This window comes from Ctenopharyngodon idella, chromosome 17 (genome assembly GCF_019924925.1).
Source record: "Ctenopharyngodon idella isolate HZGC_01 chromosome 17, HZGC01, whole genome shotgun sequence".
In the NCBI taxonomy this organism is placed as follows: Eukaryota; Metazoa; Chordata; class Actinopteri; order Cypriniformes; family Xenocyprididae; genus Ctenopharyngodon; species Ctenopharyngodon idella.
This window is the reverse complement of record NC_067236.1, coordinates 12,393,064-12,410,517: the sequence shown is the minus strand read 5'-3', so window position 1 is coordinate 12,410,517 and position 17,454 is coordinate 12,393,064. Positions and strand designations below refer to the sequence as shown.

The 17,454-nt window shown below is 37.0% G+C and overlaps 1 protein-coding gene across 6 annotated transcripts in view; it reads right to left on the bottom strand.

Moving 5' to 3' along the window:
- Positions 1–17,454, bottom strand: part of rcan3 (regulator of calcineurin 3) — a 33,729-nt gene that overhangs the window by 6,510 nt on the left and 9,765 nt on the right. For 2 of the 6 annotated variants that reach the window (XM_051869335.1, XM_051869338.1), the window contains exons 2-4: positions 15,264–15,361; positions 3,879–4,052; positions 2,158–2,329 (exon numbers count right to left, since the gene is read on the bottom strand). In XM_051869335.1, the coding sequence (XP_051725295.1) occupies positions 2,158–2,329; positions 3,879–4,052; positions 15,264–15,361 (444 nt within the window). Of the gene's footprint in view, positions 1–2,157; positions 2,330–3,878; positions 4,053–15,263; positions 15,558–17,454 lie in introns of those variants that run through there. The other 4 variants (XM_051869334.1, XM_051869339.1, XM_051869336.1 and 1 more) reach the window with 3 other exon arrangements.

Sequence of the window (17,454 nt, the reverse complement as noted above, 5' to 3'; positions counted from 1 at the left end):
TCATGTGAGCGGAGCTAAAGAGTGACGAGCACGCGCAGCTTTTACGTAGCGATCGTCTACAAGCTATCAATGGTCAGCTAAACAACTGTATTTAAACACACACAATACACCATCGTATTATCCCTGAATAACTTTTGAATCACTATAATGAATATAGCGTATAGTGAATGATGAATAATGAATTTATGAATTCACTACGTTCGTGTTGTTTACATTATATGCACTTAGGCGCCTATTGCCAACAAAACAGACATTTGAAGCAGTTTTACTCACCACCTGCGGTTCTGACTCATAACCGGGATCATTATCTCTGTGACCTCTCCATCTTTCAGTTTCAAACGATCTGTAAATCCAGCGTGGAACTGGGCCTTGTTTATGAAACCATAAGTGCAGATCCTGAGGGCTCGAGCAGCCAAGGAAAAACACGAGATATTCTCCATTCATTTTAACCAATAAAAAAGTGATTGCAACTATCAGTTTCTATGGTTATTTTAATAACAAATATCGAGAGCACATCAATGTAATGCATGAGCACAAAACTCTCAGTTCCACTTACTGCTGGGTTCTTTGGGAAGCAAGGTTATCTTTCCCTCACAACCAAAAACACACTTCTTTGGTGACATTGTTGATTTCGTGAAGTCCTGTGACCTGTGCAGCACTGCCGACGACTTCCGTAAAGCTGAACACGCGTTGATGGGTGTGCTCTTGCTGTCTCACTCTGGTCGATGTGTGTCTGGTCGTGACGTGTCTGGTTGACTCTTCCAGGAGAAGTGCCCACACAAGGAATTCTGACCTTTCTGATGTCACACAGGCACATACTCGAAAAAAAGACCGCGAAATTTATGAGTATTTTTGGCACAGAAATACTCCGTCATACGTCCAACTTGTGTTTTGAAACTTTGCCCATATTTAGCATGAGAATCCAACTCTTTAACAGTGTAAATATTAATCCATAGGGTTTAATATAGATTTGGCCCACCCTTTGCAGCTTTCCACAAAGTTTAGGAGTGAGTTTATGGGAATTTTTGACCATTCTTTTAGAAGCGCATTTGTGAGGAGAAGGCCTGGCTCGCAGTCTTCGCTCTAATTCATCCCAAAGGTGTTCTATCGGGTTGAGGTCAGGACTCTGTGCAGGCCAGTCAAGTTCCTCCACTCCAAACTCGCTCATCCATGTCTTTATGGACCTTGCTTTGTGCACTGGTGCGCAGTCATGTTGGAGGGGCCATCCCCAAACTGTTCCCACAAAGTTGAGAGCATGAAATTGTCCAAAATGTCTTAGTTCCAGTGAAAGGAACTCTTAATGCTTCAGCATACTAAGGGGCCAAGCCCAACCCCTGAAAAACAACCCCACACCATAATCCCCCCTCCACCAAACTTTACACTTAACACAATGCAGTCAGGCAAGTACCATTCTCCTGGCAACCGCCAAACCCAGATTTGTACTTTGGATTCCCAGACAGAGAAGCGTGATTCGTCACTCCAAAGAACACGTCTCCGCTGCTCTAGAGTCCAGTGGCGGTGTGCTTTACACCACTACATCCGACGCTTTGGATTGCACTTGGTGATGTAAGGCTTGGATGCAGCTGCTTGGCCATGGAAACCCATTCCATGAAGCTCTCTACACACTGTTCTTGGGCTAATCTGAAGGCCACACGAAGTTTGGAGGTCTGTAGCTATTGACTCTGCAGAAAGTTGGTGACTTCTGCGCACTGTGCACCTCAGCATGCGCTGACCCCGCTCTGTGAATTTTACGTTGCCTACCACTTCATGGCTGAGTTGCTGTTGTTCCCAATTGCTTCCACTTTGTTATGATACCACTAACAGTTGACCATGGAACATTTAGTAGTGAGGAAATTTCACAAATGGACTTATTGCACAGGTGGCAATCTATCACGGTACCGCGCTTGAATTTCGTTGACAAACCCACGCTCCTGAGAGCGACCCATTCTTTCACAAATGTTTATAGAAGCAGTCTGCATGCCTAGGTGCTCAATTTTATACACCTGTGGCCATGGAAGTGATTGGAACACCTGAATTCAATGATTTGGAGGGGTGTCCCAATACTTTTGGCAATATAGTGTATGTGTAGGAGGAGTATGTAGCATATAAATGCATGATGATTGTGTGTGTGTATGTGTTTGTGTGTGGGTTTTGTACCTGGTCCCAGTTTGGCCACAGCACACAGCAGGTCGTAGTTGATCACAGGTGTGGCATCTTCACTCTGACTCCATCCCACAGGTGGGGACGAAGGTGGAGAGATAAGGAACTGCTTGACAGGTTGAGGCGGGGCAAGGTATGTCTTGTCCACATCATCCCCTGAATTCTGCACCTGTGGCCAGACAGAAAAAAGAGGGGGTGGTAACCCAGCTAACAGGGAACATTCTCAGAACTTTGGCTAATGTTCTGACAACAAGGTTCTCTCAAGTTATGAAGAAACGCTAATAGAATGTAATGTTTGTTGTGTAAAGTGTATCGTTCCAGAAACGGTAACAGAATGTTTGTTCAAAGTTATCTGGTCTTTAATAACGTTCTCACAACTTTAGCACAGAAATGTTACGTATAAATCGTTCAAAAAAACTTTGTTTCTGAAACGTTTCAGTTTGTCTAACATTTTTTAAAAATGTTAGTACTTGTTTCAGAATGTTCAGAATGTCCCTTGACGTTCCTATAACCAAGAAAAAACATTTTTAAAACATTTAAAAAACTGAATGTTCAGAGAACTTTCAGAACTAGCGTTTTCATAACTTAACGGGAATGTTAACAAAACGTTCTTAGAACATATTTTTGTGAGCTGGAAAAGCAGAAAACAAGACTAAACAATAAGAATAAACTACTCACGTACTCCTTTTAAACTAAATATATCCTCTAAGCTAAATATAGCACAGTTCAGGCCCAGATCGCATTGATTTGAAGGAATACTCACTCTCCCCATAGTTACATCTCTGAAGGAAACAGGCTATTCTATTACTGTTCAAAGACACACAATGTCCTAGATCAAATCCACACTCCCACACAGCAGCACAAAATACACAGCACCATTGTGAGGAGTGTGTCCATTCTTTATGTGTTCAAAGTAAAACACGTGGAGCACATTTACTACATAATGATTCTAGAAATATAACTGTCTGATTTCAGATAATTATTGGCAATGATAATTAGTCGCACATGGATGCGTGTGTGTGTTAGTGTGCTGAGAACTGTGTGTTCTTTAACTATCCCCAGCTGACAGACCTTTGAGAGAGGAGAAATGAAAATCTAAACTCTCCTGTTCTCTCCTCTGGTCTCCTGATAATATTACACTGACAGTCCTGAGATCTCAGCTCATGTCGCTTCCTATTAGTCTTCTATGATTGTCAAAGACAATGTGTTAAAAGCAAATCGCTTGATTCAGAATGTTACTTTGGTTACAAACTTGCTATGACCTCTTTCCTTTAAATCTGGTGTAGCGACAAACTAAACCTAGGCGAAGGAACATGGGATGTTTTCTTTTTGTTTGATTTGTTTCAATTATATTTTAAAATATATTATAATAAAAATGAAAAACAGTTCATGTAAATCGTAATAATATTTCACAATATTACTGTTTTGCTGAATTTTGGATCAAATAAATGCAGCCTTAGAACAACAGACTTTAAAAACATTAAAACGATCTTACTGACCCCAAACTTTAAAAATAGCTTCAGAAGGCTTTGAATATGTAAAAAAGTTGTATGGACTAATTTTATGGCTGTTCTCTATGGCTACCATATGGATCCACTATGGATACCAGTATACAGGTTTGGAACGGCATGGCAGTGAATAAATGAAAACAGAATTTTCATTTCTGAATGAACAATCCCTATACTGCAGAATTAAACAACAAATATTAACACACTGACCTGTGCGAAGTACAGTTTTAGTTTAATGCCGTTGAAATCAGATTCATGGAGCTCAATGCGTGCGCGTGCAGCAGCCTCTGGAGTGCTGAAGCTGATCCGAACCCTTCTGAAACTCTTGAACATCTGGAAGGACGTCTGCTCATCATAGATCCTGAACAGAGCCTCAAACCGCTCCTGAAGAGAATTAAAAAAACAAAACAATTAATAACTGCTTGAGTTTAGCATTAAATAACTTCATTTCTATTGAAAATGTATTGCAGTGTGTGATTTCATGATTCTGCTGATATTTTTAGCAATTGTGTTATTATAAAACTAGTGTCACGCTCTCCTGGTGTGCTAAAAGCATTGGACAGGACCCAGCACTGCTGACGGGAACAGTTTCAAATAGAAGGGAGCGTGTAAAATATCAAGTGTGACTTTTACTGTGCTGATGGAGCAAGTAAAGGGAGAACGGTGACAAGATTTAAAAAAAAAAAAAAAAAAAAAAAAAAAAGTTCTTAAAAAGGATACAAGAACAAGTTCTAGATTTACCCCACACAACATTCATTTGCACTATACCAATGACCCATGATTAAGCTAATTACCTATTATTGAACATATAAATGTTATATGCTTTGATATGAAATTGATACCACAAAACAAAAAATTCATATAAAACAATCAATATATGTCTATATTCTTATTCTCTTCCGTTTTCTTTCTATGAATAGAACTTATTAAACTTGTTAAAACTAATCTGAAATTTGCATAATTTTTGCTTCCCGCATGCAAAATGTTTGTTTGCATTGCATATCAGTGTTTCTGTCCCCACACATAGCGAGTTTGTTTTGAACTCAGACACTGTGTAACAAGAAGAGATGCGTCAATCACTAATTCATGCGCAGTGTCGAGCGTTTCCTGCAAGTGGTGTAGACTTACACACTACCTGGGTGGAAGGAGTGGACATCCGCCTTCATGACACAAAAACTCTTTGTGTGTGTAAGGGAGAGCGCGTGTGGCATGTAAAATAAACTGCATGTTTACCCTGCTGAAAACACCAGCTAAAACACCATGAATTTACAAGTTGGTTAGTGCTGGTATGGCCAAGCTGTTGCAAAACTCAGCTCATGATCATGGATGTTTTATTGGTTAAGCTAAGTCAAATTTTATGGTGTTCTTTTTTACATTTTTGACAGCCCCTGGTCACTATAACTCAGAAAGAAATCATTATTCAGGTTTTGAATTACATGAGGGTGAATAAAAGATGACAGAATTGTAATTTCTTTCAGTTCATGAAGAATGAAACATAAAAAAAAGATTAATGTGCTGACTTGTGCAAAGTGAAGTTTCAGTTTAGTGCCGTTTAAATCAGATTCGTGGAGGTGGGGATACATACCATGACCTTAAATGAACTGTAAAATGTGAATGCATAAATAATGAAATAAAAATAAAATATTTATACTGATAAAAGGAAGTATTGATGCTAGGGGTGCACAATGTTAAACTTCTGGCTAATGCAGATAAGAAGACAATTATTTCCATGTTATGGCTGATATTAAAATTATATACTACTTTGACTAAATGAATTAAAAATAAAAAGTTAAAAGCTAAAATCAATCATTTTAAATACTACAAGTGAATTTAGGAATCACAACATTATAATGTAGTTACAGTATGAAAATGGCTATTCATTTTGAGATTTACAAAAAAAAATTAATTTAACAGTGTTAATTAAGTTTTAAGCAATTAATTATTTTTTAAAATGTTATTTCTTTGGCATGGCACTGATATGTTGTGCATCCCTTATGTAATTTATTAAAAAATAAATAAAAATAAATAAATAATAAAATATATAATAAAAGTAGTCCTACTGAGGCCCAGCATCCAAAGAACACAGCTGAGGTTTTCTCTCACAATGTGTTGCTGGTTGATGGACAGACAGTACAGCGAAACTTCAAGATCGCATCCAGTAAACAAAAGCTTGTTATTTACCCTGATATCAACATGTCACAGGCAGTAAACAGGCCCCTTTTCAAAGGAGCGTCAATGATAAGTGTTCAGGACACTGGTGTGATGTAAGGCCCATGTAAGTCCATTATGCAACAGCACAGGTGTGTGTGTGTGTGTGTTGGCTCACTTCACACCTGTGCCAATCACATGTATTTACACACCTTTTACCTGCCTGGAAAGCATAAACAGGTGGCGACACATGAGATCACTGTGGTCAGCTTTGATGGAGGGCATAGAGAAACATTTACCAATACTGATGAAAAGCTGTAGTCAGAAAAATATCTAGCAGACATTCACACCCAGACAGTGTGGTCAGAAAAAGTGGGAGCTGCATACTAAAAAGGTAAATCATTAGAAATTTTAACTCATGATTGTTTTTACCAATTCATTTAAAGATCCATTTTAAAAAGACATTTATTTGTTTATTTGTTATTTTTTTTTAATGTAGCCAGTGAAAAGAAAACAAAAACTTTCTATTAATTCACAGTAACCTCTAGTCATTTTTGATGGATTCTGTGGAAATTTTTAATAGATATTACCGTTCCTGTGTGGAAAACATGTCTGCTAGTGAGGTCAAGCATTAAAATCCTTTGGTCAAGCATTAGTCCAGAATTGCCGATGTGTGAACATTGGATAGAGATGGAATGTATGTCTATGAGATTTAAACAGACTCAGAAAGAAATTCCCAAACAAAAAGAGTCAGACAAAGAGTCATAGAAAGATAAAGATTCACATAGAGAGATTTAGAGAGGTGACACTCTAAATAAAAGATCCTCTAAAAGCCTCTTAGAAGTAAAAAGAAGTGCCAGACAACCTCACAGAGAATTAGACTAAGAAAAAATAATTTGTGAGAGTCAGTAAGAGACAGATTGAGGAGAATCATGGCAAATGTTCAATTTGTTTGGTGCATCTGACTCAAATCCATTTAGTTGTTGTTTACTGTAGTCTTAAGAATAGAGTTCTTACTCTTACTATCTTAAGACTATACAGTAACACATCTGTTTTTCTCTTAAAGTGGCCCTATTATTCTATTTTAAAAGTTCCTAATTTTTTTTTTTTTGAGATGTCCTACAACAGGTTTACATGCATCCAAGGTAAACAAAATATTCATTTTCTTTTTATATACATTTATCATTTTATTTCTCTGAGAGTCTGAAAACGACTCGTTTGAACGTTCAGACTCTCTAAACCCCGCCTTTCTGAGAGCTACTCTGCTCTGATTGGTCAGAAGGTCCAGTCTGTTGTGATTGGTCGACCGCTTACAGCGTGTGTCGGAAACGAAACGCCCATTACCATAACTGAATTTCAGCTCTGGAGGCTTCCTAAAGCTCAGCGATTGTATACAGTGTAAAGACAGTAACGATGGCATCAGTTTAACCATATAAATTCGAGCATGAGTCCGATGATGAAACAAGAACTAGTTATTCAACCCGAGCTTCCATCGCAAGGACGACTTGAGCAGGACATTTCTCAGTGGTAAGTTTTTACTCAGTTTGTCGTACATTATGAGATGTTGCAAGTGTAATTCCTGTACATCAGCATTAACAAATGTATGTCCATCAACAAGCTGATGTGTATATTTCTAATTTATTGAGGTGCACATGTGGGAACTGTATCATTAACTGTATCAATAACAGTGAATACATTATCAGATGACTGATGTAACAAAGTTTGTAAAACAAATCTTGTTCCATCCTTTATCATTACTCAAAGTATAAGAACAACAGACAATCTGCATTAATGGACACAATTTTAGGTAATAGTAGGCCACAGTGGATTAGCAAAACTATTTCAGTAAGACAGTAATAACGTGAGTTAGCCGGTTAGCTGGAGACATACAGCTGCACTAAGTTTACAAAATATAAAACCCAAAACTACGTATTTTGGACACTCGGTACATCAATAATTAATCATTCTTACAGGTTGTACTTCAGAGTAGAAAGTTTGTCCAAATAAACTGGGTACTGTCCCATCTTTAATAGATAAGCGTTTTGGAAATCCCGTGTTGACCTCGCTGAGATTTCAGAAGCAATCCTCATCCTTTGGAAGTTTATACAAAGAGAATTTGCCTTTGCAACACAGAAAACAGCATCTTCTCGATGTACACAACACAAACCAACTATAGTGTTTGAAGGCAGGTCAAAGTAGAGTTTTTTTTGCAAGCAGCCAGTGAAGACCACAGGCTGGCATTATGCAAATTTGTTACATTGTTACATATGAATGTTGCAGAAGTAAGAATGGAATTACTGAGGCTCATTTCAGCAGTTCAGAATCGGTTCTTTCTTGTGGGAGACAATAACTTTATTTGTTGTGCACTTTGATCTTTAAAACTTTGCAGACCTTTTACATTCACAAACAGCTATAATACACACTGCATTAAAGGTAATATTTGAAAAAGAATAAAAGGTGCACTTTAAATATCAGTAATGTTTTTAGCACTGAATATTAGTAAATATTGAGGTATATGTTATGTGTATATTATGTATACATAATTTTATGCATTTTAAAATATTAGATATTATCCCTTTGACAACATACAGTCTTTATCTCATTTTGGAATTTTAACATGGAATTTTAATGAAACAGATTAATACATTATATAGATAATACCACACAAGTTAAGAGACTACACAACAGCAATGCAGAATTTTTGTGAATATATCATGAATATTCGATTACTAGTCCATCCTAGTACACTGCACTTCTCAATGTACTTATCTTCTTGTCCTTAAACTACAGTCTCTTCAGAAAGTGACTTAAGGACAAGCTCCACACATGCACTCGTTACCCGAAAGCCATTAAAAACTGAATATGTCCCAGAATCTGGGGCATATGGTGCACTGGGACACTGGCATGATTTTGGGTTGCGAACAGAACCATAAATAATTAAGAAGTTTAATCCGTTAAACGAGTGGGAGATGTTTTTAATTACCCTGCTGATGTTACACAACGCTGACAAGCTGCCAAAGAGCCCTTGGGTAATACATGCTAGAGCAGGATTCAAAGAAATACTGTATCACAACTAAATTTAAATACAGACACAAACACAATCACTAAACTTGACAAACGCACAAATTTCATTACATGCCCCCATAAAGACCATATCACATCTGGTTTCCCCATAATTCATTTTCTCATTGTTTGGCCTGTCAGTGAATAATAAGTGAACTTTTGCAGCCTTAAATCAACACTTCGTTCAAAACAGAGTCTGGAAACCGGAGGACCAACCCTGAAAACCAAATCTAAATGTTATCATAATGTCACACAGGAGTCATTTAGCCAGGCAGCCGTTCTGTGCGTGAGGTGCCAACTTGCGAGGCACAAAACAGTTTTGAACAAAAGAAGCTGATCCCTGACCTTCTGTGAAAGGAAATCTCTGTAAGAGGCAGAAGCGATTCATCACATGTGCTGTAAATGCAGAGGGCTCTGTGTTTTCCCTCACTCTTATCAGCACAGAGTTAAACAACAACAAATGCTCTCACACTGATTAGCTCTGGTGGAATTGGTTCCATCACTCAGGTCTGTTGTGGTTTTTATACTAGAATCAATGGTAGGGAACAAATCCAATTGACAGGCCTGGTGAAAAAGCCCCGGGGGATTTTCCAGAGCTCAGAGACAGGCGGTGATATTCATCCCAGGATTTCATGCCGTTATGGGAATTTCTGAGATCTGGAAGAGACTGAACAGACAGATACACGTACTTGTTTTTATTAGGCCTACTGAAAAAAAAAAATATATATATATATATTTTATTTTTTTGTGCTTGTTTACTTGATTACTACTAACGAAGCAACAGCTCTGGTATGGTATTAAGTCATATAACTGGACAGATCTCCTAATCTAAGCAAATAATCGGTATTAGGATTATAATATCTAAATATTAAATATTATATATGTAAGGGATAATGTATATCCAGCCGGTTGTTATTGCAAAATAAACCCCAAAAGGGTGATCCGGACCCCGACGCAAAGCGGAGGGGTCTTGCATCAGCCTGAAGGGGTTTATTCTGTGATAACAACTGGCTGGATGTACATTATCCCACTTATTACATGGCTACTTGCCACTTAAGTAAATAATTAGACATGAAATATTGATCTAAGTCGAAATATTTTATTAACTTTTTAAACGCAAAGCTTCCACGGAGAGAACAGCTGCTAGCAAAGCGACAAGTTCAAATTAGACGGATATTTAAGAGATACGGTACAGTCATACCGCATATTACACAGCATTTCACCACATAATTAATCATGGGAATAAGAGATATTAATAAAATATTTGTCGACAATGTTTTATTGTCGACGTTGTCGATAATGTCGACTACTCGTTTTAGCCCTAAGCATCATTACTCCAGTCTTCAGATAAATGCTGTTTTCAACATTGATATATATATATATATATATATATATATATATATATATATATATTTATATATATATGACCCCGGTACAAGTTTCAGCTATATACTATGTGCCACCTTACTGAATGAAGCTTTAATTCTCTGACCACAAAGTTATATAATTTACTGCAGTTGTCACATCAGTGGATGTTTATTCTCACAAAGGGACCGAGAATCCAGGAAGGTTGTTTGAAGTGCTAAGAGGACTAGAATGTGCAGGCTGTGTCGACTGGTAACCCGAGCCACAGGAAAATGGACACAAGTGGGTGGCCAGCAGCCTTTTGTCTAACGTCATCATTACCTACGAATGCCTTTAACCTTTCAGAGTGACATCTGAGCTCTGCCTATGCTCTTGGGTTACAGATGTAGCTAACCTCTCTCCTCCATCCATCTTGCTGTTTCATCCATCTATCAGTCCATCTAAGATGAGTGAAGAGAGAGAGAAAGAGTGAGAGAGAGACATACACTTCTAGCATAGCTGTTGTAGGGCTATCTCAGGCTGTAGGCTTCAGCCTCTCCACCTGCCAAAGCTCAGATCCTATTACCCACCTGAGTAGAACCTGATCCAGGAATGCTTTAGTCCTATGCTACCTTCAGTTTTACCTGTCACTCTGTTAGCTAACAGGCTGTTTGTTGTAACATCTACTCTAGACTGAGATACTTGCCGGGTCTATTAAAAATACTTTTATGACTAATTTGAGAATACTAGTATATGATTTTAGTTTGTACTATTTCAAATTGAATTTTGATTAAATATTGTGAATAAATGTGTTTCCTTTTTATTCCCCTTGAATAAATACATTTAACTGGATGCACTGTGATCATTATTTTCAAATTTATTTAAAAAAAAAAAAAAAAGTTATTTTTACAAATTTAAAATTCAATTAATATTCATTCATAAATACTTAAAGTCAAAGTATCTGATATATTAAAACACTTTTTGACCTTGACACACACTTATTTACATTGTTTTATGCTTTTCCCCCGCAGTCATTTGATGGACAAAGGTTTTTCAAATATTAATAATATTTTAACAATTTTTTTTTCACTTAAAATATTTTTTTTTTTCACTTAATAGAATTTCAGTTTTTAGGGTGTGTTCACACTTGGCAGGTTTGATTTGATTACAATGAACTCTAGTGTGATTGCAAGGTTACACTGTAAAAAAAGAATTGTTGGTTTAACTTAAAAAAGTAAGTAACCTGGTTGCCTTAAAATTTTGAGTTCATTGAAATTAAAAATTTGAGTTATTACAATGAAGGCGATTGGTTTAATCAACAGAAACTCAAAATATTATGTCATCTGAACCCTGTTAATTATCTAAATCGATTTGACAAAAGAAAAAATGTTGTGATAAAAAAAATCATCAGTGTAATGCAGTTCATTTGAATAAGTGGGAACTGCCATCCAAACCCTGATGCGCACCAAACAAGCAGACCACTTCCAAACGAACTCTGGTGCGGTTCAACTGAAATATGAACACAACACGGACCAAAGACATCTAAACGAACCAAAATCAGGACATGATGTCACAAGATGCAACCCTAAAAAGGATAGAATGCTCAAGCAAACCTGTTTTTTCTCGTCATAGAAGCTACGTTGCCCATTACAGTTTGGTACAGGTGTCGGAAACGGTGTCTCCTTGTAGCAGATCTTTGTTTTTGCGTGACGGAAGAATTTCTGGTGCTGTTTTGACTCCTGACATGTGTTCTCCGATGGTAAAAATACAATTATATGTATACACATTTGCTACAAAAAGCACATTTAGCCCACTACACAGTTCATAAGTTCGGTCTCAAAATATACGTCATAAAAGCATTTTTTTTTGGTATCTTTAGGTTTGGAGCAAATCACAGCTAAAAGAACCTAGAGAAACTACAAGTGAGCACACAACCTTAAAGAGCATTTTTTCCTTCATTATAAAATCAGGACAGATGTATCACCCTGACATTTTTACTTTACTCCCCCCTTAAAAAATATCAAAATTAATTTTAATTCAGAAATAAACAACATGCTTATTACAGAAGAGGTGTATTCAATGCACTGTATGTCTGAATTATGTATTTCTAAATAAATTGATAGATGGGGCAAAAAAAATGAGCTTCATGTTTGACACATTTATTAGCCCTCGCCCTGCTCTCTAGATACCAGACAGATATCATCTGCTGCTTGTGACTGGACCTATTATTCCAGCTAAAATAACTTTTTAATTCAAAGATGAAAAGGCTCATCAGCTGAAAGACTGACCTTTGTTACCTGTTATTTTGGGATTTACAGCATGTTAATTGCAAGAAAACTCTCTCATGAGAGCCACTGGGGTTAAATGCTTTGCTCAAGGGCACATGGAGTAGAAGTGTCACTCCAGAACTCTGAATTTCTAACTTCTGCTTGGGACCATACACAGATCACTGACCATCATACAACACCATCCAATCACATTGAGATCAGCTAAAAGTAGTAAAAACATAAAGGGCATTGAACGGCAGATAGATCTGACAGCTGCTGTGCACACTGAGCCTAATGATCATGTCTGATGAGACATTCACTACTGCTTATGGAAATCAGTGTGAAGTAAAATACAAACACAAAAAACTCAGACCCTGTCAAACTTGATTAGAGTCATGCGTTGATCATCTCAGCAAACATGCCTTCAATGTGTTAACTATTTAGGGGTTTGTGTATGTGTGTGCTTATGCGTGAATGTCGAGAGTCCTGCCCATAACCTTCAGATTGAATGTGCTGATGTCTGCATATTTTCCATAGTACATCATTTTCCATTGAACACACACACACTGTAGGCCACACCTGTTCCAGTGAGCACGCTCAGATCCCAGTTGCTCCGCTAACTAGTCTGACAAATGTTGATGAAAGGATAGTTAACAGACTCACTGTTTATGTGTGAACCATACCATTATATCTAATCGATCCTAATTCAGAATCAAACGCTAAATGTATCCAAAACGCAATCAAACACTCATTGCTTCGTGTGTGTGTGTGTGTGTGTGTGTATATATTATATATATACACAGTCAAATCCAAATTTATTCAGACACCTTCATTTCATTTAATTTAATTTAATTTCATTCATTAATACAGTTTATAGTTTAAAAAAATATATAAAAATAATATATCACTATAGTTAAAAAAAAATGTAATAAAATATGAAAAGATCTGTGTGAAAATATGACAAGTTAAACTGTGTCAGAAAAATATTTTCTTAATTATGTCAGAGAACACTTAAGCAAAACATGGTCAGGTCAAAGTCTGAAAGTCTGAATAATTTTTGGTTCCAAATTTTTATTAATTTTACTGGTAGTCCACTGTATGAAGAATTTTTGGGTATAATATGTAACAGTTTATTTTGCTATCCTCACTTACATAAATTCACTATAGTGTCCTGCACCCACTAGTAAAATTATATAAAAAATGTCTGAATAATTTTTGGTTTGACTGTATATATATGTGTGTGTGTATATATATATATATATATATATATATATAGCCATCCAGTGAGGAAATCAGAGCAGAGTAAATGAATAAACCTTAAGCGGCAGATAAAAAAAAGAAAAAAGAAAAACAAGCTGTTGTGCAGAGATCAGTGTAATCAGTCACTGAAGCCCACGTGCAGTATCTTATAATCTCCTGTGTCCTCAAACCGAGCCAAAAACCCGGATTAGAACCAATATGCACACATACTGACACACACATTTTCAGACACTCATTTCATAAATCTTAAGTTGTCTTTCTTTCTCTCCTGTCGTTACTCGCTCAGGGCAGGACACTGCAGGCAAAGCAGAGCTATACTGCAGTCTGCAGTAGCCGCACAGAAACACCTGTCTGTCTGACTGCCTGCCCCTCTATCTGCAGTTTATGGCACAGAAACATTGACCAGACATGGAAAACACATAAACTAGATTGAGACTTTGACACCACATTCTTACTGGCAATTTATTTTAGTATCAGAGTATTTCTTTGCCACCCATCTGAGCGATTGTCACAAACACAATACATGCAATTCCATGCAAAAACAAGTGTATTTGTTTTCTTTGCTTTAAAGGTGTAACATAAAAACATTTTTTTTTCTCTTCCTATTTGGCATCTACAAGAAGATGTGAACTCTAGGATTCCTGACCTAAAAATGCCTTTTCAACGTTGCACACTGCAGAAAACTGCACTGGCTCATGCTGGAATGCATGAAAATATGTGTCTGGGTGCCCTACTTCTGGACAAATTCCAAATGAGGAATTCTAGCAAATACTCTTTATTCCCTTTAAAATAAAGTTCCGTTACCAATTACAAGGTAAACTAAGCTTTATCGATTATCGCAGTCCAATACCGGTGTGCAGTCCAATACCTGACATACCTGCAGCATTCTAAAGGGCAAAGATGAGTTGGATATGTGCATGCATCTACAGCAGAACTCATGTGTACTGAGTACATTAACTGTATGAATCAATTCTCAGTTTTCTTAAAGGTATTGTTCACACACAAAAAAAAAAAAAAATGGAAATGGAGGCATACTGTCATAGACTGACAGTCTTTTGGGCATGCAATGTAAGTGAATGGTGACTGAGGCACTTATTCTGCCCCACAGAAGAAACGGGGTTATACAGGGTTTGAAACAACATGAAAGGGAGTAAATGCTTACAGAATTGTTATTTATGGGTGAACTATCCCTTTAAGCATGCAACTTAAAGTGTGCACATCGGCTGCTTCACCCCATACTAACGGGTGGCGCAGCCCGTCTGGAGCTGCTCTGCAGCGAGGTCGTTCGGAGCATTGACGCCATCGGTGCGCATGCAGCAGAATGTTAATGTGAACTGCGGATTCATTGACAAAAATTCCAGCGATGAGAAACAATGAACTGGCGGCGTGCAACGTCACTCAGACCGTGCTCATGCAGTGAACGCTCCTCGCGCGCAGACAGACTGTTCCTAAACACAGCGTGCATTTATTATTTTCTTCTTTTTAAATGTCTTTATAGATAAACTTGCAGTACCTGCATTTTGTCGGATGTAAACACCTCAGTGTCTACATCGCAGGCGATGAGCGTCAACATCTCCAGTTTCATGTTTATCGATGGCATTCCCTCTTTTGCTGCTTGTAAACAGATAAATAAAGAAATGAGGTCTTTTACTCCCTTTTCTCTCTCGCTCGCTTTTTCTTTTGTATCTGTGCGGCTCTCTGAGGCTTAAAGTCTTTTGTGTGTTGGTGAGGTACTGACTCAAAACTCTCCGGCTGAATGAGATGATGCTCTGTGAGCGCATGAAGGCTCCTCAGGTTCATCTGTGTTGACCAATCAGAGCGCTCGGCTGCCACATTGACGTCATCGCCTTCGTTTGATTCTCTATTCTGATGTGCACGCGCTCCTCGAGGAAACGAATGCAGAACGCCGCATACGGTTCGGTTTTGCCAACAAACGATTCCGTCAGTTATTGTAGTCCTGCTCCTTTAATTTACTAACAGTGCGGGAAATAGTTCTAGCTGACAACTAAAGTTGTAGTAAAAAGGGTAAGAAAACCTCATAAATTCCTTCTATATAAATCACCTCAGATACTGCCATAGGACCACAAATACAATAAATAAATAACAGGATGTAGGTAGTCGACACATCCATTTGAAATCCCTTAAAGAAAGATCAAAACAAAAGGCTGAGGGGTTTTGAAAAGTTTAAATCAGCTTTAAATCTTTTTATATGACATATCTAGTATTAATATAGTAGGCTACTCAGCATAAATCAGTACCACCCCTCTGAACATAAATATATGTTTCTGTTTCTTAATGATGATCAATATTACAATCAATAAAAAGATGGAAAAATTGAAATTTATGCATATACTTAATAAAAACAGAGAAAAATATGTCATCAATATCTGTAAAATAAGTCAATTGGACAATTTTGCCTAAATGAAGGGTTGCAAAAATGACCACCCTTGATTATATTCAACAAACATATTCTGGTAAAGTAGGCTATGTCCTCCATAATTTTTATGTATACTGCTCTGACCCTTCCTTGCACTGATTGAGTGTACAAGTTCATGACAAATTTTCACATCTATTCTGTTTAAATTGTGGATGGTGACCTCCTTGAGGGCCTGATGTTTGATGGGGAGAGTTGCTCAAATTGTCTCTACAAAATCCCCCACAGCTGTGCAGTGGTGTAAAGGTCGAGTGAAATACTTGTCCACTGAGGAATTTTCACCTTGAAAAAAGATTTTCACCAGAAAATTTATGAGACACCTTTTTGTATTAAAAATTTCAAAATAATTCTTCTGAAATCTGAATACAGGTTTATACTTTGCATAAAAATACTTTGTAAGGCATGTGCATACAACTTAATTCATCATGTTTACTGTGGTATTGTAGGTTAAATATGTTGAGTTATATAATATTGTTTTTATTCGCACTAACTGTAAATGATTCAACAGTGTTTTCATTAACAGCATGTATTTCAAAGCAGTACAAATTAAACATTGGTTAAATGAACAAATGGCTCAACAAATAACACTTAATTCATATGCAAACTATCATGCTAGTAAAAAGTTGATGGCAATTTATAAGCCTGTTTATAAAAGTCTAAAATGTTATAAATGAATCTATTAAAAATGTTTATTAATCTAAATGAATTCAAAATGTAAAAAATTGTTTGAAATGAATGAATGAAGACTTGTTTCGTCCAGAGTTTTTGAACGAATCTTTTGAATGAATGTTTCATTGATAGATCAAATACATTTTAACCAAGTGTGCCGCCCAAGTCCTGAAAAGTGAAGCCAAAAATTTTTTTTTTCTAAAGATGATTTCTGCCATTTTAGGTAGTTCTCATCATGCAGATGTATGTTTAAGTGTTCGTTTTCCCAGTAAGTTTGGTTTTAGTTAGTTAATGCTATAAAACGGGCTGCAATGTCATGATTGACAGCTGTGCTTGTGATTAGGAGTGTTCGGCTTAAAGGATTAGTTCACTTTAAAATGAAAATTACCCTAAGATTTACTCACCCTCAAGCCTTCCTAGGTCTATATGACTTTCTTCTTTCTGATGAACACAATCGGGTTATATTAAAAAATATCCTTACACATCCAGGCTTTATTATGGCAGTGAACAGGGGCAATGAGTTTGAAGCTCAAGAAAGTGCATCCATCCATCATTAACGTACTCCACACGGCTCCGGAGGGTTGATAAAGACCTTCTGAAG